The 25,937-nt window shown below is 46.1% G+C and overlaps 1 protein-coding gene across 1 annotated transcript in view; it reads right to left on the bottom strand.

Moving 5' to 3' along the window:
* Positions 1 to 7,961: 7,961 nt before the first annotated feature.
* Positions 7,962 to 25,937, bottom strand: part of TMEM241 (transmembrane protein 241) — a 114,391-nt gene continuing 96,415 nt past the window's right edge. The window contains exons 14-15 of the mRNA XM_052660465.1: positions 19,342 to 19,406; positions 7,962 to 8,720 (exon numbers count right to left, since the gene is read on the bottom strand). Coding sequence (XP_052516425.1) covers positions 8,660 to 8,720; positions 19,342 to 19,406 — 126 coding nt within the window. The 3' untranslated portion in view covers positions 7,962 to 8,659. The remainder of the gene's footprint in view (positions 8,721 to 19,341; positions 19,407 to 25,937) is intronic.

Raw genomic sequence — 25,937 nt, 5'->3', positions numbered from 1 at the left:
CAGTCATGTCAGACTCTTTGCAACCTCATGGACTGTAGCCTGCCAGGCTCCTCTTCTGTCCATGGAATTCTCCAAGCAAGAATACTGGAATGGATTACCATTTCCTTCTCCAGGGGATTTTCCTGATCCCAGAGTTCAAACCCAAGTTTCCTGCATTGCAGGCAGATTCTTTACCATCTGAGCCATATTGCTGCAAATTAATTCACTGTAAATCATTGTGGAGTGAACTATGGGACATTGACCCTTTCTCAAGAGCCTCAGGGTCCATCTGATCTTGACCTGGCTTGTTAATGTGACTGCAGTTATCTGAGATTGGGTGGTCGAGAATGGCCTCAGCTGGGAGGACTTACTTCTGTTCCACGTGGTCTCTCATTTTCCAACAGGTCGTCCGGACTAATTCTCACAGTGGAAGTGGTCAATAAAAATATGCATTGGGGAGAGTTAAACAGGCAAGAAAAACTTAATTTAAGACTATTGCAATAGAAGTCAAGACAGCTTGAGATAACAGGAGATAAAGACTGAATGTAACTTGGAATACAACGGAAGCAGCTGGGGATTTATAGCCAGTGGGCAGGGCAAGGGAGTCAGCGGATGGAAAAATACCAAGAGGAAACTCAGTCAGGTACCAAGTGGAGGGAGGGGGCATTCTTGCTAAACTGGCTTGGCAGGATTCTTGCTGAACTGGTCAAGAAGAGGGTTCAGAAGGGAAGTCCAAGAAAGCAAGTGGAAGTGTCCAAGACTTCTAATAAGGCATTAATTCAAAATCGGCAGGGTCACTTCCACTGCATTTATCATCCAGAGCAAGTCACAAGGCTGACTCAAATCTGAGCAGTGGAGAATTGGCTCCATCACATTGCAAATGGCCTGGGTTCTTGGAAAAGTGGGACGCTGGGGCTATCTTTTCTCCTCTCTCCACGGAAGACCCTCTTGGTCCTTGTCCTCTGTCACCTGTGGGTGTGAATCTGTTCTGTAGGAAGTGAACCCTCAAATGGCCACGTGGGTTCTCTCCTTCCTCCCAGGAAAGAGCACTTTACTTAGAGAACACGTGATAAGTAGTCAACACACACAAGTATAATGACGAGTTTGACTCCATTGTACCTTCAAGACCTCTGGAGAGAGGAGGACAGTTTTGGGAGCTGACAGCTTTTTAAAGTGGAGCCACCGGCTGGACAGTGGTGACCACTCCTCCTCTCCCCTGTCCAGCTTCACCACAAATGGGAGATCCTGGCCCTTTATTCCCTGGAGGACAGCCAATAGCAGGCTATGATGGGAAACAGACTTTACTGAAGGCCTGAGAATCATAAAGGGCTTTGGCTAAAAAATGAACCTTAGATGTGGCCACTGGGCTCTGCAAGAGTGTGGACCATCTCTCTCCTGCCGCCTCTCTGGAGCTCCCTCGCCCACCTGCAGATGCCTGGGCAGCCTTCTTCCCACCTCCAGCTTTTCTCCATGTTCAGGACACCCGTCCCACCCCTCCAGGCAGATGCATAGCTACCAGGGAGGGCAGCTTTGATAGAAGGACGTGAACTACTCACAAACCTGATTCTAACACAAAAGGCCACCTACTGCAGTTCATCTCGAGTGTCAAGTTAAGGTAATTCTGTAATCCCTGTACATACAGAATCTCCAGAAGAGGAAGATCTGCAGAGCTAGAAAGTGGATTACCTGGGTCAGCAGGAGTGGGGGAGGGAGGAAGGAGTGATTATGGGTACAGGGTTTCTTTTGGGGCTGATGGAAATGTTCTAAAATTAGATAGTGGTGGGACTTCCCTGGTGGTCCAGTGGCTAAGACACTATGCTCCCAGTGCAGGGGGCTCAGGTAAAATCCCAAGTTAGGGAACTGGATCCCACGTGCTGCAACTAAGACCCACTGCAGCCAAGTAAATAAACCAACTGCTGTTTTTGTTTGTGCTGTCACTCCTGTCTCTTTGTGGCCCCATGGACTGTAGCCCGCCAAGCTCTTCTGTCCATGGGAGTTTTCCTAGGCAAGAACACTGGGGTGGGTTGCCATTTCCTCTTCCAGGGGATCCAGGAGATTCCTGACCCAGGGATCGAACAAATAAATATTTTAAAAAATAAAATTAGATACTGGTGATGGTTGCACAATTTTGTACATATACTAAAACCCACTGAATTGTACACTTTAAAAGAGTACATTTTAGGGCATGTCAATTATATCTCAATAGGGCTGTTATTTTTTTTAATTAATTAAAAATTTTACATTTTTAAAAATTTAAATTTAAAAAAAAATCGCAGCCTTGGGGTCTTCTTGTAGACTCGGGGCATCCCTAAGAACAGGGAGGGTGTATCTGCTGTAGTTTATAGTCACACAGAAGGTCACCACAGCACTTCCCGCCAGGACAAGGGAGCTCCTGTCTCCAGGACAACTTACAGCTGCCACCGTGGGAGGCTGACCACCCACAGCCTCACCTGTGTGAAGAACGAGGCCTCACCTGCAGCAACAGAGATGGCAGGTCAGCTCTGCTGGAAGACACGGAGCGTTCTGGAGACACTTGGAGATAGCAGAGACGAGCAGCCAGTGGGCATTCGATGGTATGTGATGAAGAGAAGAGGCGATCGATAAGGAATGATCAACAGCACTTGCCGGGGTGGTGAGAGAACATGGACAGAACCTAGTGGTCTGTCCCCCACTGAGACAGCCCTTTTCAATAACAGCTCCCTTTAATCAGCCATGCAGATCCATGGACCCAGGGAATGGTGCCTGGATTGAATTCCCACATCTCCAAGGTCTCCACTGCTCTCCCAGGGGCTCCCTCAGAGTGACGGTTTGAAGACAAAATTGGGCACAGCGGCCTTGCATACCCCAGCCCACGGCCTCTTCACACAGTCATCGAAATAAATGACTCAAATGCTCCTTTTGGCTCAGGCAGTTTAAACGGGATTCCACCCTCCGCAGCCAAGGGAAGGGGAGCTGGGGGGTGGAGCAGGGCGCCATTCCATCAGTGTGTCCTGGATGGAACTGGATGAAGGCCTGTATGCCAATGTTTGCTTTGCCAAGGGCAAGCCGCTGCTAGTCAGGCCACTGAAAAAAACAGCTCACAGTGGGAGCAAAGGATCCCTCATTTCACCGGGAGCACAGGATGGCCGAGTCTCTGAAAGTCTCCAGAACGCAGGGAGCCTCACGCAAGCTCCACTATGGGCTCGGCCTTCCCAGTGGTCCACTGCCCGGGTCACAGGACCTGGGAGCTGCCGGAAAGACCCGCCTGCATGGGGCCAGGGCAGGTGATGCCCCCAGGGGAAAGCATTCCCCTTGGCCCTGCAGAAGGGCTGCCAGTGAGGGGGCTTGGCCCTTCTGGTTTGTTCAGACCCTAGTGGTGTGGAGTGGGGCTGAGGTGGGCAGAACCCATAGACAACCCGTAACACGGGAGGGGCCAAGGCAGAAGGGTCGTGAAAGCCGCCTTGGAATCTCGGTTCAGGAGCGGTGAGCAGGCTGAGTTTTCCTGCCCTCTCAGGCTCTCAGAGGTGTCATCTTTAAGTCCGGGGGTATGAAGAGCAGGTGATATAATGTGGGGGAGCGCCTGCACCCCATCTGGAGCATCACGGAGCTTACAAACATGACTTCCCAGCCAGGCCTTCAAAACACCCCAGCCTCAGCCCAGCCCACTGCCTGGCCTCTTGAGTCCTGACGCACCGGAGGTCACTCCCTGAGTGTGGCCAGACTTCCCAGGTCCATCTCTGTTCCCTCCAGCCCCTTGTCACCCACATGGGGAAGGCAGACACCGTGGATGCTGAAAGGCAGGGCTGCGAGGTCACACAGGCCCCTCCAATCCCTGCACCCTCATCCCCCACAGGGAGGCGACTTACCTTCTCCTCTGAGAAATGAGGCCAATGGCAGCTCCTCCACTGGCGGCTGCTTTGAGGGTTAGGTGAGAGGCCGCTGGAGTGAAGGCCTTTGGGAGACACTCTGTGAGGCCCACAATGAGCCTCAATGCTGGGCCTCACAGCCGGACGTCTCCTCCCAGCATCTCCTCAGGCTCCTACCAGGTGCATCATGTCCTTGACATTGACCACAAGATCCATCTTCAGGTCTGCACATCTCTCGCACACCAGCTGAGGGCAACTCCGAGCCTTCCAGGGCACCGTTATCTGCACGGGGCCCATCTGGTGCTAGTGATCCGGCCACCACTCAGACCAGTGGGGCACATTCCACTATGGGGACAATCGACTATACCCCATGCCCCCCAAAGAGGTTCTCACTCCTTTGTCCTTAACTGGAGTTGAGTCCAACAGAGGCCCAACAGATGGACTTCATGGAGAATAAACCCCCTGACTACATGCTTAATTGTGTGCGTGTCAGTAGATGTGTGCGTATATACGTGTGTGCATGTCTGTGTGTGCACACAGGTATGAGACTGCACGTTTTGGAAGAGATATCCTTTACTTTTCATCAGATTTTCAGAAGACTGTGTTTCCCATCTGGGCAATATTTCTTCAAAGCACTTAAGTCTCTCTGAAATTTCATTATTTACTTGTTTTTCTTATCTCTACCACTAGAAAGCAAGCTTTAAGGCACTCATCTTACTCACAGTCGTATCCACAAGCCCCAAAACAGAGTCTGGCACATAGTGGGTTCTTGGTATCTTTTGAATGAATGAATGTGAGGTTCTTTGACCCAAAGGCATAGATCCTGCTCCATAATGGGTATCTGGGCAAGCCCCGGACAGTCAGGGGGGTCCCCTCATCAGAGCAGCTCTGGGGTGGAGGGCACCTGGAGCAGACACTGGTTATTCTGCAGCAAGAGTCCATTCAGGGGAGGGATTGAGAGTGCTCAGATCAGATCCACCTGAGAGGAGGAGAATGCAAGGCTCTCTACTGTGTTTGTGTGCATGCGAAGTTGCTTCAGTTGTGTCTGACTCTTTGCGATCCCATGAATGTAGCCCGCCAAGCTCCTCTGTCCATGAGATTCTCCAGGCAAGAATGCTGGAGTGGGTTGCCATGCCCTTCTCCAGGGGATCTTCCCGACCCAGGGATCAAACCCACGTCTCATGTCTCCTGCATTGGCAGGCCAGCTCTTTACCACTAGGGCCACCTGGGAAGCCCCTATTGTGTGATAAGTTTCCCTAAAACATAGTGGCTTGAAACAATTATGCTGTATCTCATGATTTTGTGGTCCGGCATTCATGCAGGCTCTGATGTTTCTGCACCACGTGGCACTGACTGAGGCCACTTGGCATTCGGCAGCTGGTAGAGTGGCTGGGCCCAGAGGGTCCAGGGCAGCTCCCCTTACACATCTGGGTGCCATTAGAAGGCTGGGTGCAGCAGGACCGTCTGTGGGGCTCCTGTCCCTGGTCTCTCCAGCATAGCCGCCTCAGGGGAGTCAGACTTCTACACAGCAGCTCAGGATTCCCAGAGGCTGTTCAAGAAGATCGAGGCTGCTTTCAACTCCACCTTGGAAGTCTGGCAGCTTCTATCACCTCCTACTGGCAGCCAGTATGTCTGTCAAAGCCAGCCCAGACTCAAGAGAAAGACAAGGAACTGCAAGGTGTGTAAACACCATCACAGTGCTCATCAACCACACCTGACTGGTGGTTACCCTACGGGACAGGGCAGGTCTACAGCAGGAGCTGGGTGGAACTCGCTCTGCAGAGATAAGTGGCCTGGATGCTGGTAGAAGTCTGGGCCTGTGTTTTGGCTTTATTATTATTATTACTGGTGTATTTGGATTTCTTTCTTTCTTTTTGGCTGTAGGGCATGAGGGATCTTCGTTCCCCAACAAGGGATCAAACCTGTGCCCCCTGCAGTGGCAGCACAGAGTCTTAACCACTGGACCACCAGGGAAGTCCCTAGGCCTGTGTTTAAAATGTAAGAACTCACTCCCCCAGGATAACAACATTTTTTTTGTACTCTACTCTCCTGTGAACATTGAAGAGAAAGGCAAATTATCAAGAAAATAAATGGTTTATTTTTCTTTATATCCATGGCAGATTTGTAATAATATACCACCAGACAGAACCATGCCTCTCTTGACAGAAATCATATTCATTATTTGGACAAATTAAAAAAAAAAAAAAAAAACTAAAAACACCCTGGCTTTGACTTGCCGCCAGCAAGGACATGCCCCAGATAGGTCTTGACTAAATGGATCGTTTCAGGTAAAAGGGAGTGCTAGGGTTATCTGTGGATTCCCTGCCTGGGGGCCCAAGGACCAAGAGAGCCACAAAGATTAAGAGCTAAGGAGACAGAAGTCCCTTGATTTACAGAGCTCTAGGTTCATCCTCCTAAAGGAAATCAGTCCTGAATACTCACTGGAAGGACTGGCGCTGAAGCTGAAGCTCTAATACTTTGGCCGCCTGATGCAAAAAGCCGATTCATTAGAAAAGACCCTGATGCTGGGAAAGATTGAAGGCAGGAGGAGAAGGGGACAACAGAGGATGAGATGGTTGGGTGGCATCACCAACTCAATAGACATGAGTCTGAGCAAGCTCCGGGAGATGGTGAAGGACAGGGAAGCCTGGCGTGCTGCAGTCCATGGGGCTCAAAGAGTCGGACACGACATAGCGACTGAATAACAACAGGGTCATCCTCAGATCAGAGCTGAGCATGTGAACTTGGGCATAAAAGATGGTGGTTAACGCTTGAAGAAAAAAGCCCATGAAGAAATGGATATAAAGTAAACAGAACAATATATTGAGGTAACACCTATCCTCTGCCTCTTGCTGGTGTCAAACTAAGACCTGAGATTTTAAAAACAATGGAATTCTTGAAAGCAGTTTTTAAAAAAATCACACACACAAAAATCCTAGCTAGAGATTCTTTAAAAAGAAAAACAACTTGCTGCTTGCTAACTTTTGTTATTGAAGTCAGTTCTGCTAGAACAGGGGAGGGGGATTTCCAGCCTCAGGAATCTCATTTGCTCAAATGACACTTGGAAGGACAGACATAAGATGACATTTGGACAGATGTCACTTTCCGCAAACAGGGAAGCCTCAATAGTACAGAGAGGGTTTTACGGGAGTAAAAGACCAAGGGAAATTCTAAATCCAGATTTTCTATTTGATCCTCAGTAGCAAGTCTGACTGGAAAAGGCAATGGCACCCCATTCCAGTACTCTTGCCTGGAAAATTCCATGGATGGAGGAGCCTGGTAGGCTGCAGTCCATGGGATCGCAAAGAGTTGGACATGACTGAGCGACTTCACCTTCACTTTTCACTTTCATGCATTGGAGAAGGAAATGGCAACCCACTCCAGTGTTCTTGCCTGGAGAATCCCAGGGACGGGGGAGCCTGGTGGGCTGCTATCTATGGGGTCGCACAGAGTTGGACACGACTGAAGCAACTTAGCAGCAGCAGCAAGTCTGACATCACAGGTTAGGAACAAAAAGCAAAGTGCAACTATATATGTATAAAGGTCACTCTGAACATCTTTATCTTAAATGACAAGCAGAGACCGGGAAAAGACAAGGAAATGAATTTAAGGTACTCAAAGTCTACATATACTAATCCATTCCTATTTGTTTCATCTTCTGTTGCTTTTTGCAACAGCTTGGAGAAAAGGTGTGAGAAGAATGTCCTAACTCAGCTGACCCTAGTCTTCACAAGGCCAAGAATGGACAAGGCTTGTTCCCCAGATGCTGGAGATGGTCCTTTGTTACTAACATGAGTGTCCAATCCTGCAATGCCTGGATCCGGCCCAGACAGGACTCTCTGGACTTCACTACCTCTGACATCTCAAAATGACCAAAACTGACACCTAGCAGAGTATAATGTATTCAGAAAACCTCTTATGAGCCGGAATATTTACAGTTAGACATTATTTTCTTAAACCACCATCAAAGTTCAGAATCAAATGACCATTCCATGCAAATTCATTTCTTCGGACTCCCATAAAGGCAAGATTTAGAGTTTTACATTTGTAATCTGGCCTGAAAAATATATTTCAGGTTCCAATGATTTGAAAACTCTATCAGGGAATTACATGGGTTATGAATAATAATGTGTGTGTTTACATACTTATGTTTGTTTCATCCATCAGTGCTTATTCATCAGTGGTAATCATTACCCTTGGGTAATCATCAGTACCAATTTAACCTGATGGTGGGCCCAAAAGGGTGTTCAGAATTCAACACAACACACAACCACAGAAAGTCTTCAGTGCTGGAGAGAAACAGTGTCCTTGCTGGTGTCTTACTTGGCCTAGGACTCCCATTTGCCCCCCAACTCGGCCTCCAGGGGAAGCCCCCTCATGGAATTCTCTGTGTGCCCCTAAGTGAGTGAGTGTGGGTTTGAGGCAAGCCAACCTGACAGCAAGGAAAGGACATCCTCAGAGAAGACTTCAAGGTTGTGAAATTACAAAACAAAGCCCAAAATACGATACAATACCTCCACTACCCACCAGTGAAAGCTTGCTTGCTGAAGGGTGTTTAATAAGGAGCATGCGCAGCAATCCAGGAAGGCGGAGCCATCCCCACACGGGTGAAACCCTGCATCTCTCTCTGCACACCTGCGCGCGGGGCTCATCACCTGGACCTGGGGAGCCTCTCGACACAGTCCACTCACTCCCTGAAGCATCCTAGAGACCCCAGAAAGAGAGTTCTCCTTGCCGCAGCGAGCGGTAGCGCCTCTCCATCCTCGCTTTCCTCTTTCTATCACCTGGACAGCGCGGTGTTCTCCACTACAGCCTGGGATCCACTTTTCCCGGGTTTAGGAGCCCTTCCGCTCTGAGAAAATCAGCAAGGCCTCTCCAAATCCGCCGAGCAGGAGGCTGCGAGAAACAGCAAGAGGTCAGCTTTGCTCTCTCTGGAGCCTAGAGGCTATGGACCTGTGGAGTTGCCCGGTGTCCACCTACCACAGGACAAGTGATGCTCCCTCATCATGCAGCTGAGCATCCTGTCCCCTGCCCACACTGCCTGACTTCAAGTCAGGTCCTGGACTGCCCAGCCGTCCAGGGTAAACCTCAGCTGTCCCTCAGGGAGAAAGGTGACGTGTCCCAACCATCCTGACCATGTGATGCTGACTGCACTTCCTTGTGCTCTCTGGCCCAAACACAGGAGGAGGGCTTCCCACTGGTGCATTTTGCTACAGTGATGGATAAGAAACCATGCATGTATCCATAATGCTATGATTGCTGACAGTCTCTGAGTCCTTTTATTTCATTTAGACTAACAGAACATTTAAAGACAAAATACAAATGGAGACTCAAGAATTTCCCACAAGAGCAGAAAGATCTATGGACAGTGAAAAATGAAAAATAGCAGAATGGAAGACTGAGAAAGAGGTGGATTTTACACGCCTAAAATGTAACACATTCAAAGGTTTGCACATTTTCTATTTTAAACTTCTCACTAGACACTCTAGTGTCTGTCTGAAGCCCCCATCATTCTTCCCCCAAAGCACCTCTGAGGCCTGGGCTGGACCATGAGTAAAGGCTTGTGATGGGGGTCCCTGAGGATAAAGTGCTTTTGTTCAGAGGTGCCAACAGCCCTTCTGATGCCTTCTTCTTCCTTTTTTCTCCATTTAACCCCCAGCATCGCACTCTTCCTATATACCCACTCCTCATGCATAGCCACACACAACACACTCATACTTGGGTAGTGGCACCTCCACAGTCCTAACATATGTCTAAGGCATAAAATGTATGAGATACACTTAGGCCGTGTATATTCTGTTTTCACTGAAAAAAGTCACCTATGGCGGTGACTGTGACCTAAAGATAACATCTACCATGAACCATTTCCAATAAAGGAGTGAACTAAGTGGGAACAGGAAAACAATACGCCGAGTTCAAACTGCTCAGGTGTTTCTTGTTTTTTGGGTTTTTTTTTTTTTTTTTTGGCTGCACCACATGGCATGTGGGATCTTAGTTCCCCAATCAGAAGTATTACAGTGACAATAAGTCAATGAATTCTCTCTAACACACACTGAATTCATAATAATGTAGCCGAAGTTTGTTACAAACCAAACAGATTTCAGAGGACTTTCCTAGATCTATACTCATCATTTATAGCATTGCTTCTGGGAGAAACTGGGGACCAAGTTCCAAAAGACTGTATTTTTAAATACAACCCCATTGGACTTGTCCCTGGCGTAGTCTGGGGACAGACCTAGATGCTGGTGGGTTCTATCACTTCTTCTTTTGGATGAAGAAGGACCCAGGAAGGGGAAGCCACTTGTTCTGTACACAATGCATGTGTGCTGTCGTGTCTGAACTCTTTGCAGCCCCATGGGCTGTAGCCCACCAGGCTCCTCTGTCCATGGAATTTTCCAGGCAAGAATACTGAAAATGAAATGAAATGGCAAAATCACCATTTCCTCTGCCAGGGAAGATCTTCCTAATTCAGGGATTGAACTCGTGCCTCTTTCGTCTCCTGCATTGGCAGGCAGATTCTTTACCATTGAGCCAACTGGAAAGCCCGTTCTGCACACAGGCTCACCTCTAAAGACCCAGTTTTGCCTTCTAAGCCGATCTGCTGTTTCCTTCTGCATTCCTTCAAGAACACACACACCGTCTTCTTAAATCCCTGGATGAGCACAGAGTCACCGTGACCTGATGCGAGATCAGTACAGAACTCCGACTTGGGAAGAGTTTTATTTCTGCAAATGTAACAGGGGGTCAATCATTTCCACTAATCTTCCTTAATCACCGGGGAGAACAGGGTTTCAGCTGGCTCTTTGCCACCCTCCCTCCCCCAGCCTCAGAACAATGCTGCAGTGTAATAACCTTGCATTGCATCCCTTGGTTTAGCGATTTAATAAAACACCGAGCAGCTTTAGAGAATGCTGACATGAAAACAAACCTGGTTCCGTTTACCCTTAAGAGCGCCAGGGAGGTGAGCTTTGATGCTGTTTTCTAAACAGCGGGAGACGCTGACACGGGGTGCAGGAATCTTAATAGCATTACAGCTGTTTAAGTCAGAGCTTTACTGAACTGTTTGCAAATCTTGTAATCCCCATCATTCCTGAAATGAACAAACTTCATGTAACGAAGGCATAAACATTCAGATTGCAGAGCCAGCCAGAAATAGTCATCACTCAATTCTCTTCCAGGGGGTTATTTATTTTCAGCGTCTCTCCACTCTTTCTCTTCTCTCTTATCAGGAGCCAAAGGCCCCATCTCGAACTTACATTTATTATTGTGGTGATTCAATGAATTCCTATGGAACTTTCCAGACTGAGGACAGAGACTGTATCCTTTTCGCAGCTGTAGGCCTAGCACTTAACACAACACCCAATAAATATTTGCTCAGTGAGTGATGGAATTCTTATACCTGCTCCCCACTTTCCCATCTGGATTCCAAACTATTTTTTTCTCTTTTCCTCACCAAAATAAATGCACCGCTCCCTTGGGGACTTGCTTTGTGATGATTCACAATCTGATTAATTATTCTGTGTGGAAAGATAATGACTGTAGTTATTCAGAAGAGCTTTCTCAGCATTTTAAAGAAGAGGTTTCAGATTCTTAATTCCGTTAAAAAACTGCAGACACTGTGATCCTAGCTGCACTTTGGGGTATGTTGGAGGAAGTTCTTTCTTCACTCCGAAATTCACTCTTCTACAAATAGACCTAGGCAGTCTCTAAGCATTCCCCTAAAACTAAAGGCAAAGAGATCTTTACTCAGAGATGATGTAAGACCATTCTCTAAAGGTGAGGTTGAGACTAGGATCAAGTTGAGGTGACCACCATGTTTGTAACCCAGGGTCAATAGCAAGCCCAGTGAATGATGGGCAAAAATGAGAAGCTGATCACCAAATCCTACAAAGAGGCTGCGTTTTGGTGATTCCTTTCTCTCCTTGTACTTGAACTATTTCACAGGGAAAAGCGACTCTCCTCATGTAAAGAGTATTCAAAGAGGAAGCACCAACAACTATTAATAATTCTACTCAACAGAAACACCACTCCCAGTTCAGAATGTTTTTTTTTTTTTTTTGAATGGGTTGAATTCCCTTTGCCAAAATTTTGGAATACTGGGAATTCATATTGATACATAACCTAGAATGTTGTTAATTTAAAAACAAATAACTAAATATGAATCTGGATATTTAAATTACCGAGCTTGCAATAGATATTAAAATGCTGGGCTTTTATCATTAAAAAGAAGATAAGATAGCTGGACAAGAGCAGTTGCTTTTAATTAAAGGCTTTAAAAGTTGACCGACGTTGGGGGTGTGGGTTTATCCTTTTTCTTGAGTACAGGATCCATTGATTGAGCTAACAGTGCCAGACAGAGAGATGGAAAGGTGAATGAAACAGCCCTTTCCGGGAGGATCTTCAGGCAGCAGGCAGGCAGGAAGTGTGGTACCTGCTGATGGAGGCACATAGTGGGGGAGGCAGGGGCTGCCAAGGACCTGAGCCTGGAGCTGACTCAAATCTCTAGTAACGAGATAAGTTCTTTAAGATCTTGCTGAAATTTCAAATGGCATTTTCTCCACGAATCACCACAAACCTTTAGATCCGTGATTCCCAACTGTGGTGATTCTGCCAATGAGAAGACCTTTGGCAAAGCCTGGACATGTTTTTTGGTTGTTGGAATTGAGGGGGCGTTACTGGCACCTGGTGAGGTGGGGCTTAGGCTTGCTGCTAAAAATTCTATGTGGTACAGGATGGCCCCTCACAGCAAAGAGGTCAACAGCACTGAGGGTGAAAAACCTTCTTCAGACAATGAGCTATTTTGTGCATCTAAGCTGCTGCCCATCCAAGAAGATGGACAATGACATGTACCCTGGTCTCCTAGATGGTGACCTCACTGGGGTCTTGAACTGTGTCTACAGAACCCAGTAAGCACTTCTGGTAGAATGAATGAACATACAAGCAAAGGAGGTAAAGGTGTCAGTGGATACAGGGTCCTTAGCCTCAGCTGGACTGCAGAGGGGTGGCTGTACAGCTTCTACTCACCTCCACCCACTCCAGCAACTGCTGCCATGTGGGCGTGCAAGCCCAACTTAAGCTGCTGCCATGTGGGCGTGCAAGCCCAACTTAAGCTGCTCCATATTTTTGAAAGAATCTGGAGATCTGGACTTTTACAGAGAAACCACCTGATTTCTAAATGTTGAATAATTTGAAAATTGAAAATCAAAGGGAAAAAAAAAAAAGAAATGATAACTATGCAGACAAACATAGTCGGTCCAAACCAAACAGCCTTTTGTGACTCCTGATCAGTCTAGGCTCCCAAAGGGCAGAGATGGGCCATGGATTCCTGCCCAGGATCCGATTAGCCGGTCACCCAGTCACAGCTTGAACACACCCAGTCTACGGACAATGCAGACCAGCCCTGTGCAAAAGACAGGAAATCTGAAACACAGTCTGACACTCCTCTTCTGGTGGTTCACTTTGTGGTCGGAAAATTCTTTGAGGCTGAAAACACACCATCCTTAAACTCAAGAGTTCTCAAGAATCAGGAAATTCCAAAGTCAAGGTTCCTTTTGCAATGATCGCACATGCTGTTTCCTTGACTTGGGTACACACAGCCCTTCTTTCCATCGTGTTCAGGGCATACCATGAAGTCCACAGGATGTGGGACAGCCTGTAGGCACGGCTCCCACAGACGACTGTGGGAACCTTCAGACTAAGCACGTACTCCCCACTGCAGAGCATCTCATGCTTATTTCTTACACTCAGTTCAACACCTGGGTTTTGTTTTTTTTTGTTTTTTTTGAGTTCATTCTGAAATTATGTACAAAATATAGTCAATGAGAATTATTTGAAAAAAAAATGCCATCAAGAACTGAGATAGTCACTATAAAGGCTGCTGTTGTTGTTCAGTCACTCAGTTGTATTTGACTCTCTGTGATCCCATGGACTGCTGCACACCAAGCTTCCCTGTCCTTGACTATCTCCCAGAGTTTGCTCAAACTCATGTCCATTGAATCAGTGATGCCATCCAACCATCTCATTCCTCTGTAGCCCCCTTCTCCTCCTGCCTTTGGTCTTTCCCAGGGTCTTTTCCAATGAGTCAGCTCTTCGCATCAGGTGGCCAAAGTATTAGAGCTTCAGTTTCAGCATCATTGGTCCTTCCAAGGAATATTCAGGGTTGATTTCCTTTAGGATTGACTGGTTTGATGTTCTTGCTGTCCTAGGGACTCTCGAGAGTCTTCACCAGAAGCATAGTTCAAAAGCATCAAATCTTTGGCGCTCAGCCTTCTTTGTGGTCCAACTCTCACATCCATACATGACCACTGGAAAAACCATAGCTTTGATAATATGGACCTTTGTTAGCAAAGTGATGTCTCTTCGTTTTAATATGCAGTCTAGGTTTGTCATAGCTTTTCTTCCAAGGAGCAAGCGTCTTTTAATTTCATGGCTGCTGTCACCAGGCACAGTGATTTTGGAGCCCAAGATGATAAAGTCTGTGACTCTATTTTTTTCCCCATCTATTTGCCATAAAGTGACAGGCCCAGATGCCATGATATTAGATGAAGGTTAAGGTACAGAAACTGGGGGAACAGTCTCAAGGATGCACCCGGATACCTTGGTGGTTGGGTTTCTGGACGTCAACCTGCCCACCATCTGGGTTCTGCCTTCCCGGGAGGACAGGTGAGGGGGAGAAGGAGGGACTGTAGGGTCAGCTCCCGCCCCCGGCCCCAGCTCTAGTTCCAAATTGCTAAGTCTCACCATAGGCACCTTTTGCCCCTCTGTTCTTCCCTGTCTTCCCAGGGCCAGAGGGACCAAGTCCTCCTCCACCCACAGCCTGGCTAAGCCTCTCCCTTCTGCATCAGGTCCAGTTTCAAGCCCCTCCCTATCACCCTGGCCTCTCTCTCTCCTCTGTTCTTCACACCCACTGTGCATACAAATACTTACTATCCAAGACTTCCCTGGTGGTCCAATGGCTTAAAAACAAAAAACAAAACCACCACCACCAACAAAAACTCCACACTCCCAATGCAGGGAGCACAGGTCTGATCCCTGGTTGGGAAAGCTCGCACATGCTGTTTGGCAGTGGCACGGCCAAATATATAAATATATATTTATTTAAAAAAACAGTTACTATCCTACCTAAGAAATTATCTTTATGACTTCTTCTCCTGAAAACTCAAGGGCTGGATGGTATCTTATGCTCCTTAATGACTTCCACATGCTTTGCATACACCAGTCACTCAATACATATTTTTTGTTAATTCACAGAAATATAACTTATAGTATTAAAAATCCAAGGCAGTGAGATCCTTTTCCTAAAAATGTTCCACTGCACATTCCTAGTTCACTGTGTCAGTCTCTGAACAAGAAATAGGGCCAATGTGTCTTAGGTAATGCTCCTTCTGTATTGCTGCCGAATCATCCAGATACCCCTTATAAATGATCAGACTGGTGGGAAGAGAAACATTAGAGGTTGCCTCAAATGGTAAAGAATCCACCTACAATGCAAGAGACCTAGGTTCGATCCCTGGATTGGGAAGATCCCCTGGAGGAGGAAATGGCTCTTCACTCCAGTATTCTTGCCTGGTGACTCCTGTGGACAAAGAAGCCTGATGGGCTACAGTCCACGGGGTCACAAAGAGTCGGACATGACTGAGCAATTAATACTTCCTTTCCTTTCTCCCAATCACCTACTAGCTCTAAAATCTTGGGGAAAAAAACAGTTAAGTGTCTGAACCTTAGCTTCTCCATCTTTAAAACGGGACTAGGGAACTTCCCTGGCAGTCCAGTGGTTAAGACTCCTTGCTTCAAATGCAGGGGTGCAGATTCGATCCCTGGTCAGGAAACAGAAATCCCACATGCCATGCACAGCCAAAAAAAAATTTTTTTAATTAAAATGGGGGCTAACTTGGAGGGCTGCTGTGAAAGTTAATGAGATATGTAATATTAATATGAAAATGTCTGAAATATAGTAGTTGGTCAATAAATGGTTAGTTATTACTAAAAAGGAGAGAAGAGATTATGAGGAGGAGGAAGAGGATGGTGCAGAAGTATTTTTTAACTTTTCTTTCCCTTCCATTTTTCTTCTTAGGGCAGGAAGTGCCCCATTAGGGGCTCCTGAGAGAAGCTGAAAACCACTTTCACAGAATGCCATGAGCAAAAAGATTCATTTCTGTCAGTGTGGATGGTTTAGATATAGACCTGCTCCCTGGAGAAGGGAAGGGGGTGGCAACCCACTCCAGTATTCTTGCCTGGAGAATCCCATGGACAGAGGAGCCTGGTGGGCTATAGTCCTTGGGGTCTCAAAGAGTCAGACATGACTGAGCAACTAACACCAGGCAGGAAGATAAGTAACTACAGACATCCCAGGGGCAGCGACTTTTCACTTTTATCCAAGAGTTGGCCCTGAAACATACTGGGTCCCAGAAAATATCTGTTTATTGAACAAACCCCTTCCAGCCCAAAGCCACAGGAGATGCAAAGTTGCCTCTTGGACTTCCTCATCATGGTATTCCCAGAGCCTGGTCCTGCCCCTCACATTCATCTTGCAGGAACCTCATACTGATGTTTAAACTTGATACCATTTGTGTGTGTGTATGTGTGTGTGTGAGAGAGAGAGAGAGAGTTGGGGCGGGGGGGCTATGACAGCACAAGATGGGGGATTATTTACAAGTTGTTCTGGGGGGCAGGAGGCTGCCTTGGACACATGGGGCCTAGTGGTGGCCCCATCAACCTGCACTGTGGCCGTGGAGCAAAAGGTAACAGTTCTGCAGGTCCAATGTGAAAACCAATGCAAAAACTGGGGGAAGTGGTGAAGGAAGCCAACCCTTAGGATTACTCTCGTACCAAGCAAGAGAGGCGCTTCCCTGGTAGCTCAGTGGTAAAGAATCTGCCTGCACATGCAGGAGACACAGGTTTGATTCCTGGGTCAGAAAGATCCCCTAGAGAAGGAAATGGAAACCCATTCCAGTATTCTTGCCTGGAGAATTCCAGGGACAGAGGAGCCTGGGAGGCTATAGTCCATGGGGTTGCAAAAGAGTCAGACACGACTTAGCAATTAAACAACAAGCATGAGAAAAAAAATACAGATTTTCTAGGACTATCCCTTATTTCAGCAAAACTAAATAAAATGCTTTTCTTTTCATCATACTGGTAAAGAAATGTAAAAACCTCCAAAACTTGTCTGCAATTCAGTTCTGGAGTGCCATCCTTGGTGCTGGGAGTCGGGGCAGGTATTGCCAAGTAATATATTCAAACTGGGATGGAAATAAGCATTATATAACTTCAAGTGGATCTAGGCTTGTTTTTCATTTTTATTTTTTTTATTTATTTATTTTTGTTTGTTTTTCATTTTTAAAACAGAGGTTAAGAAACTAAGTAGCGAGAACCAACATGAATTATTCTCCTTATGGTGCCGCATTAGTGATTTAGGCCATATAGCAGGTAGCCATGGTCTCAGGAAAGGAAAGCTGTGGGTCAACAGGCCAGCAGCTGGCAAGCTGGGTCAAGACTTGGGAAGGACTGACCCGTGTCCAGGTCACTGAGAGGCTCGGCAGGCTCGGCGCGACAAGCACCGCTCAGCGTGATTTCACTTTATAGACAATAGAGCCCACCTCCCTCCACGCAGACTTCCCTGGCCAAACAGTGCATTGTCCTCACCATCAGACCAAACTCGTGTGACTTCTGGCAAGTGGAGACCATGGAAACCAGAGGGTCTATACTTTTTGCTGGATGCATCTCTGTATTGTCGTAAATGTCTCCTACTGAATCTTTATTCTTAGGAACGGATCTTCTCGTCAGCTGATGGATTCTGATTCTGAGAACTGACTTGGGTTTGGAAACTGGCCAAGAATTGTCATTTTAAACTAGGTAAATGATCTCTGCCTTCTGCTTATCCATTTTTGATACATTTCTATTATAACTTGTTAAGCAACAGTCTTGATGACTCTCCATCCTTTTCCTAAGTTAACCCTACACCGACTGCCTTTCAATTTTGCTGCCTATTATGGTAGTTTTGACTCCCTTGCTTATGGTGCAAATAGCATACATTACTATATAGATTTAATAGATATATATATATATAGATATATCTATACTTATATATATAAGTATAGGACTTCCCTGGTTGGTCTGGAGGTTACGAAACCGCCTTCCAATACAGGAGACATGGATTTGATCCCTGGTCCCGGAACTAAGATCCCACATGCCACGGGGCAACTAAGCCTGCATGTAGCAACCAAGACCTAGCATAGCCAAAAATTATAAAATAAAATACCTAAGTATAAGTGTGCATGCTAAGTCGCTTCAGTTGTGTCTGACTCTTTGCAACCCTATGGAAGATGGCCCGCCAGGGTGGGATTCTCCAGGCAAGAATACTGGAGTGGGTTGCCATGCTCTCCTCCAGGGGATCTTCCTGATCCAGAGATCGAACCCAGGTCTCTAACATCTCCTGCATTTGGCAGGCAGGTTCTTTACCACTAGCGCCACCTGGAAAGCCCTACCGAAGTACACAACCCCCAAAATAGCATGCCCACTGATTGAGGGGAGCAACAGCAGTCCTAACAGTTTAAACTCACCATCATTCCCCACCTCACCTTCACCCTCCCTGAAGATGACAACCATGACCCTTGGTGATCATCATGTCAGCTGGTTTGAATATTAGTAAGCTGGAGTAGATCAAAGTCTTAATGAATGTGCTCAGTCGCCGATCAGCAGTCTGTGTACAAGGTTCAGGGGCAGAACCCTACCACCTTACCTTCCACACAGCAGACCGGGGAACGTGATTTTAAAGTAGGAGCGTGTGGCTGCTCTGCTCAAAAATCCTTGGATCACTCCTCCCCGCCTCCACTCATGGTAAAGCCAAGCCCTTATAATGGCCTTTAAGAACCCACATTGTCAACCACCTACTACCTCTCCAGCCTCATCTCCTACCACTCTCGCCCAGCAAGCTGCTCCGGTCACACTGCTCCTTGAGCAAACAAAGCACTCTCCCACCTCAGGGCCTTTGCAATTTCTGTTACCCCCCAGCCAGTGTCCCCAGGGCTCACTCCCCCACTTCTTCAGGTCTGTGCTCAAATATGGGAGGGAGAAGCAGTGCTGTCTTTAAGCAAATGGGTGAGTGCATTCTAAACGAGGATGGTTTGGAGCTTAAGAGAAAAATGAATTGAAGGATCAAAGGAAGAAACACAAACAGTTATAGTCACAGTTAAAGTTATAGTTATATATTTATAGTTACAGTTGTAGTTATATATACACACATAATTAGTGGTTCACCCACAGTGGTTACTCTTGTGTGGATGAGTGGCTGAAAGGTGTCCTGGTGAGGCTCTGCTTCCTGAATGCTGGCTGTACTAGATATAATATATTCAGTTTGTGAAAATATTCATGATATAAGTACTCTTCTGAATGTATGTTTATTTATATATCCATAGGACATACACCCCAAACATGCGCACTAACATTGGAGAGCAAATATTAGTATCCCAAGGAAAACCAAAGAACTTATTTTCCTCTCCTCTCTCTGCTAAAGACTTACCATCCCATGGTTTCCCTGGTCAGAATTATATCAAACAGCAACATCGATAAGCCAGACGTGATCACCTGCAGAAACAATTTCAGCAAAAGGTCATCAGTGCAGCAGGACCTTGGTGACCTTCTCCAAAGCCATTAGTTGGTGGCAGTGCAGATCCCAGACATCAGCTATGTCTTCCCACTCTGTCTTCCCTGCCCCCCACCCCAACACATCCTAGTCCCTGGTGTTTCACAGAAAATGCTAAGTCCTTGTCTATTTTGAGATGAGAATCTTCAAAGAAGCATTTAATTTCCAAATTTTTCAAAAGAGGAGGCACACAACTAAAATCACACTCCTCTCTGTCCAGGGCAATGGCAGAGCAAGAATACCTGTTTCCATCTTGTCTCAGCTGCACAACAAGAACCCCCAAGGTCAGAAGTATCTATCCACCCATTTCCAGATCCTCCAGCTAAAAACTGAGATGCCGACCCACCTTCTCCAACAGCACTGTCTCTCGCCCTGTCCTAATGTCCCTGTCTTTCTTGCCCAATGCACATATTCTGAGAAACCAGGTTCTTCCTAAGAGACGGAGCAATGAAGTCATTAATTATTTGCAAACATTTAGGAGCCAGTAAATGGGCTTCCCTGGCGGCTCAGCAGTAAAGAACCCAACTGCAACGCAGGAGGCAAAAGAGATGAGGATTTGATCCCTGGGTCAAGAAGATCCCCTGAAGGAGGGCATGGCAACCCACTCCAGTATTCTTGCTGGAAAATCCCATGGACAGAGGAGCCTTACGGTCTATGATCGATGGGGTCACACACCGTCAGACATGACTGAAGCAGTGATTGAGCAGAATACATGAGGCAAAGGAGAGAAAAGAGTTACTCCACATTTCTCAGCGCTAGAAATTCCAAAAAAACCCTTTTAGAAGTGGCAGTGATGGGACTCAGACCCCCGAGATGCCTCTAAAAAGTCAACACAAAAAGTTTTGAGAACCAAAGACCAACTCTGAAATGCCGGCTCAGGTAAGATTTTTTTTTTTTCTCCCAGGATTCTGCACTTTGGAATGCAAAGCAGCTTCTGTGAGGAAAGTTACCGAAAGAACTTGCCTCTCTGCAATGAGAAGTAAAAAGCAGGCTGTATCAGGACAGGTCACTCAGGGCTGCGTGTCCTCAGAGATATCAACTACCAACTCACTCAAAGGGATGTCATGTCCTGTTTTGGAGGCCTCTTCAGGCCCCAAGATGGGAACAAGGCAGCAAGCAGATGGTCAGAAGAAGGGAGTATGGAGTATGGTGGTCCAGTGTTTAAGAATCCATCTTCCAATTCAGGGGACATGGGTTTGATTCCTGGTCAGGGAACGAAGGTCCCATGTGTTGTGGGGCAACTAAGCCCGTGCAACCACAATGAATGAGCCTGTGCACCATGGCTAGAGAAAGACCACGCTGCAAAGAAGAACCAGTGCAGCCAGACATGTTTTTAAACAATTAAAAAAATAAGAAGGAGGCAGTATGTTTGATGAGTCTCATCTTCACTCATTTACCATCTCAAAAAGAAGGCTGTAAATATAAACCTAGAACTCTCAGTATAGAAACCTTGTGAGATCTTAGAACCTTTGTAATAGTTTATTCATTTAAGGTCACTTTCTATTTGCTTCCCTGTATCGATTTGCACCTAAAAACCTTGACAACAAAAAAGAACCTGTGGTGTCTTCAGGAACAAAAAAGAAGTGACAACAAAGTCAGAGAGACAGCTGCAAAGCAAAACGCAAAGGACGAGAGGAAATATTTCTCAAAGTGAAAACGGAGTGCTGGCTTTTATCTTAAAGAGCTTTTATCTCAAAGAGTACCTCTTCTTCCCCCATCCTCCCCTCTTCTTGTTTGACATTTTATTTAGGACTTTTGTATCTATGGTCATAAACGAAGTGGGCCTAAAATGTATTATCTTGCAATGCGATTGTCTAGTTTGAGAAGCAAGGTTATACAAACCACATAAGTTAATACATCAGCCTCCCTGCCTCTTTTTCTGTAAAAGATAAAGATGGTCTTTACTGGGGTCTCCACTCTGACCTGACCACCCCTGGACCTGGAGGTTCTAGTTGAAAGTGAGAAGTGAAAGTGTCAGTCACTCATTCGCGTGCGACTCTTTGTGACCCCATGGATGTAGCCCATCAGGCTCCTCTGTCTGTGGGATTTCCCAGGAATAATACTGGAGCGGGTTGCCATTTCCTTCTCCAGGGGATCTTCCTGACCGAGGGACCAAACCCAGGTCTCCTGCATGGCAGGCAGATTCTTTACATCGGAGTCACCAGGGAAGCCCTAATTGGGGTGGCCTTTAACGGCCACTGTCCTAATCAAATCCTCTCTTTCTCCTGGATTCAAGTTTGTTATTTTCAGTTTTTCCAAAAATATTTTTCATCTAGGTTTTCCATTCATTAACATTCAGCAGTCTGTAGAAATATTATTCTATCTCATTTGTGCCCATTTTTATCATCTTCCCTTTTATTCTTCCTTTATCATTTTCTCATACTTTTTTTTCTCTTTTCTTCTTCAGTCTCAACCAAAGTTAATCTTAATCTCATTAATCCCTCTTTACTTTTGCAACTTCCTGCACATTTCCTGGGAGAGTGCCAACTGAGATTTATTTCTTGGGATTGCTGAAAAAGCCTCTGTGGTACTGAGGGAGGTTAGCGACGGCAGCTTGGCGTTAAGGGAACAACTCGGGAAATTTCTGAAGCCTTTCTTAACTCTTCACCATTATCTTCATCTCCTTTACCCTTTTTACCAGCTCTTGTCTTTTTTTTTTTTTGCCAACTTTATTCCTCAATAAAGTTGGCAAATGTAACTGTATATATTTCACTTGCCCACCATAACTGGATATACATACACATACATGGCCTGCTCTGACTGGCTTCTCTAATGGCTATTTTAAAAAATATTTTTATTTATTTGATGGTGCCAGCTCCTAGTTGTGGCATGTCAGATCTAGTTCCCTGACCAGGGATGGAACCGGGGCCCCCTGCCTTGGGAGCTTGGAGTCTTAGCCAATGGACCACCAGGGAAGTCCTTCCAGTGGCTTTTTCCATATGACCTTCAGTCTCCTCTGTGACACTGTCACCTCCCACATGCCCTGCAACAGTCACAGCCAAGATCTTACGTCTCTAGCCCTCTGCAGGTTTCTTTTAGCTCAGAAGGAATCTTGTCTGCCGTGAAATAGACAGCTGGCCTGCTTGTTCCTATTAACTGCACCTTTTGCCAAGAAAAACACCTCTGAAAATTTTCAAACCAGTTCTGACTTGAAAATAAGGTTGGTTTAGTAGCCAGACCGGTGCCTTTCCATCTGCTGCTTCCTGGAAACGTTTGCATGGTCTCTTGCCTCTCTCCTGGGCCCCTCTTTCAAACATCTCTATATTTTCCCCTCTCGTGGAGCAAATTTTCTACTGGCTGAGACACTCAGTGAAATCTCACAAAGAGATCTGTCTTATTTCTGTAGGGAATTTATAGTGACCTTGTTTGTTCTATAGCACTCCTGGGGAGTTAGATGGGCCATTTTTTAATCTATTTCCAGAAGGACCCTTAGTTCCTTAGGCTTCTCTGCTATCTGGGTTTGGTTTTGTTTTTTAGACTTTTTTTTTTTTTTGGTAATGTGAACCGTTTTTTAAAAGTCTTTATTGAATCTGTGGGCTTCCCAGGTGGTGCTAGTGATAAAGAACCCACCTGTCAATGCAGGAGATGTAAGAGACATGGGTTCGATCCCTGGGTCAGGAAGATCCCTTCGAGGAGGGCATGGCAAGCCACTTCAGTATTCTTGCCAGGAGAATCCCATGGACAAGGGAGCCTGGCGGGCTACTGTCCATGGGGCTGCAAAGAGTTGGATACTACTGAAGCGACAATGTGCTCACATGCAGTGAATCTGACAATATCGCTTTTGTTTTTTATGTTTTATTTTGTTGGCCACAAGGTATGTGGGATCTCAGCTCTTCAACCAGGGACTGAACCCTTACCCCCTGCATTGGAAGGTGATGTCTTAACCATTGGACGGCCAGGGAGATCCCTTCTCTGCTTTCTTTACTTCCATAACCAGCCCCAACCATCAGCTTTCTTTTTAAAGCAGCTCTCTTTTCTCATTCTCCCCGCCTCCTGCCCCATCCCACGTGTGTGTGTGTGTGTGTGTGTGTGTGTGTGTATCACACACACGGTCACCGAAGTTCGACCACTTCACAAAAGTCACTGTATAAGAGATGAATAGCAGCCGGTCACACTTCACTGAGGGGCGGACACTGGGCAGGTGGCCAGCCCAACTTACCCACACACCGACCTCACCCTGTATGAACTTCAAATTCATGCCTCAGCAAATTGACAGCTTTCCATATGCCATGGGGCTTCAGGGCTGCTCAAAAACACTGGAAAGTGTGAATGATAAATCTGCTTGTGCCAAGAGTTCACTTCACTTCTAATTCCACTGAGGAACAAACAGAAACCAGGAATAGCTGACTATGCAGGTCTGGGTACTGAATGTCCCACGCACATACACCTGAGGGCAGAACTTGAGAGGTGCAATCAACTGACCCAGAGACAGTGTGTGACTGGACTCCAGGGCCTGGCAACTTCATGTCAGGGAGCCATGGAGCTCAGGCTCTGACTCCCAGGTCAGCTTCCTCTCACAGCCAGAGAAGACCCAAGGGAGCTCCATATAGCCTTTTCGAAAATAAGAATCCACTAAAAGCCGGGACCCAAATATCTGCAAACCCATGTTTGCAGCAGTGTTATTCACAATAGCTAAAATCTGGAAGCAACCCAAGTGTCCATCAAGGGATGAATGAGTAAGTTAAACCTGGTATATATGTACAATGGAATGTTTTTCAGCCTTAAAGAGAAAGGAAATTTTGACATATGCTACAACATGGGTGAACCTGGTAGACATTAAGCTCAGTGAAATCAACCAGACACAGATAAGGACTGTATGATTCCACTTATATGAGGTACTTAGAACAGCTGAACTCATAGAGGTAGAAAGCAGAATGAATTTTACCAGAGTCTGAGAAGGACAGGAGTGGGAAGTTAGCATTTAATGGGTACAGAGTTTCAATTTAGGTTGATGAAAAAATTCTGGAGATGGATGTCAGTAAAAGCATAAACTTTTTTTTTTTTTTTTAACCTTTAAAATGGCTAAAATCTGCTCATGAGAAAGACTCCAAGTTACTCTTGGGACTTGCCATTCAAGAGATGGGAGTAGCAGCCATTACTGCCAATTATTGTTCTTGCGCTCGAACAGCATTTTAAAAAATACAAATGTTTCCCCAAAGAAGAAAGAGTCCTGTGGTCTCAGGAATGTCTCCCTTGCACACATGCAGACCTGAATGACAAACACCAGGACCTGCCGCAGTCTGGGCTGCCAACAACAGCAGAACTCAATACATTGTGTCAACGGCGGGGCTTTGAACTTCCTGGCTTTGTCAACGAATGTCACAACCTCTGTGTTCTTTAAACAGATTTTGGTATTTTAAGCAGATCAGGTTTGTCTTTTAAACATTCATTTCGATCCCGAGACAAATTTCCTGTTTGTTTAAAGGAAAATATGGAGGAGCAGTTGTTAGTGGAACCTGCCAGAGTCAAGGATTTGGAAGAGAATCAGAAATTTAGCTTTATTGTTTACTATTGTTTTGATGTTGTTGTTGTCTGTTGAAATACATATGACTTAAGGAAAACGTGACCACGTCAGAACATGTATGAGGCCCTTCACCATAACTGCCCCAAGTTTCAGCCAGGCACCTCCCACATAAATAGGTTATAGTTTTTCAAACACTGTTGTATCCCATCTCTTGCCTTTGCCCAGCAAGTTCTCTCCACTTAGAATAGTTTCATAAACTTCCTCAAACAATTCCTACTCACCTTTTGAAATACATTTCTAGAAATCTTTTCCTGACCCTGACTGCCATTCACAGATCCGAGTGGATCAGGAGCTTCTAGGGGCTTCCATAACCCATTATCACTGCACATGCCAAATTCTACTGAAATGGTAGTCTCCCCAACCAGGATGTGAGCTATTCATTTTCTTATGTTCGGGGCCCAGCAACAGAGACTTGCTTATGGTAAGTGCCTGAAACATTTTATGCAAATACACTCAATCATCAGAGCTGCTAACATAACCCCAAAGGTCACGATGTTGATTTTCAAATCAATTTTCATATATTAGGGACCACTGGAACCCAGACCTGAGAACCATGAAGACAAACCCTTGGTCCCTCATCTGTGCTTCTTAGACCAATTATCTCCATTGAGAAGATCTGAGATCTTGGCTCTCTGGTTCCAAGTTTAAAAATCCCAGAGAAGATTCTGATTGGTCCCTAAACCACCTGACTATGGCCTGGGAAACAGAGTAAGGTAAGAACATGGAAGCTTACCCTTGAACTTCATGATGGGAATGGAGGAAGGAACATTTCTCTGGAGGAAGGTAGGGAAAGTGGTGGGCAGAAAGAAGAACAGCTGTCTGCTACACCTTTACCATCAACACCATCTGGGAGCCTGGAGGAAAGGCCGGATTTCGGGCCCCACCCCAGACTGCCTGAGCACCCTCTACAAGGGAACAGCCCTTCCTCCCCTGGTGAGATGCATGCACA

This window comes from Budorcas taxicolor, chromosome 22 (assembly GCF_023091745.1).
Source record: "Budorcas taxicolor isolate Tak-1 chromosome 22, Takin1.1, whole genome shotgun sequence".
NCBI lineage: Eukaryota > Metazoa > Chordata > Mammalia > Artiodactyla > Bovidae > Budorcas > Budorcas taxicolor.
Note: the sequence above shows the minus strand (reverse complement) of the source record. Positions and strands in the feature narration are given on the sequence as shown.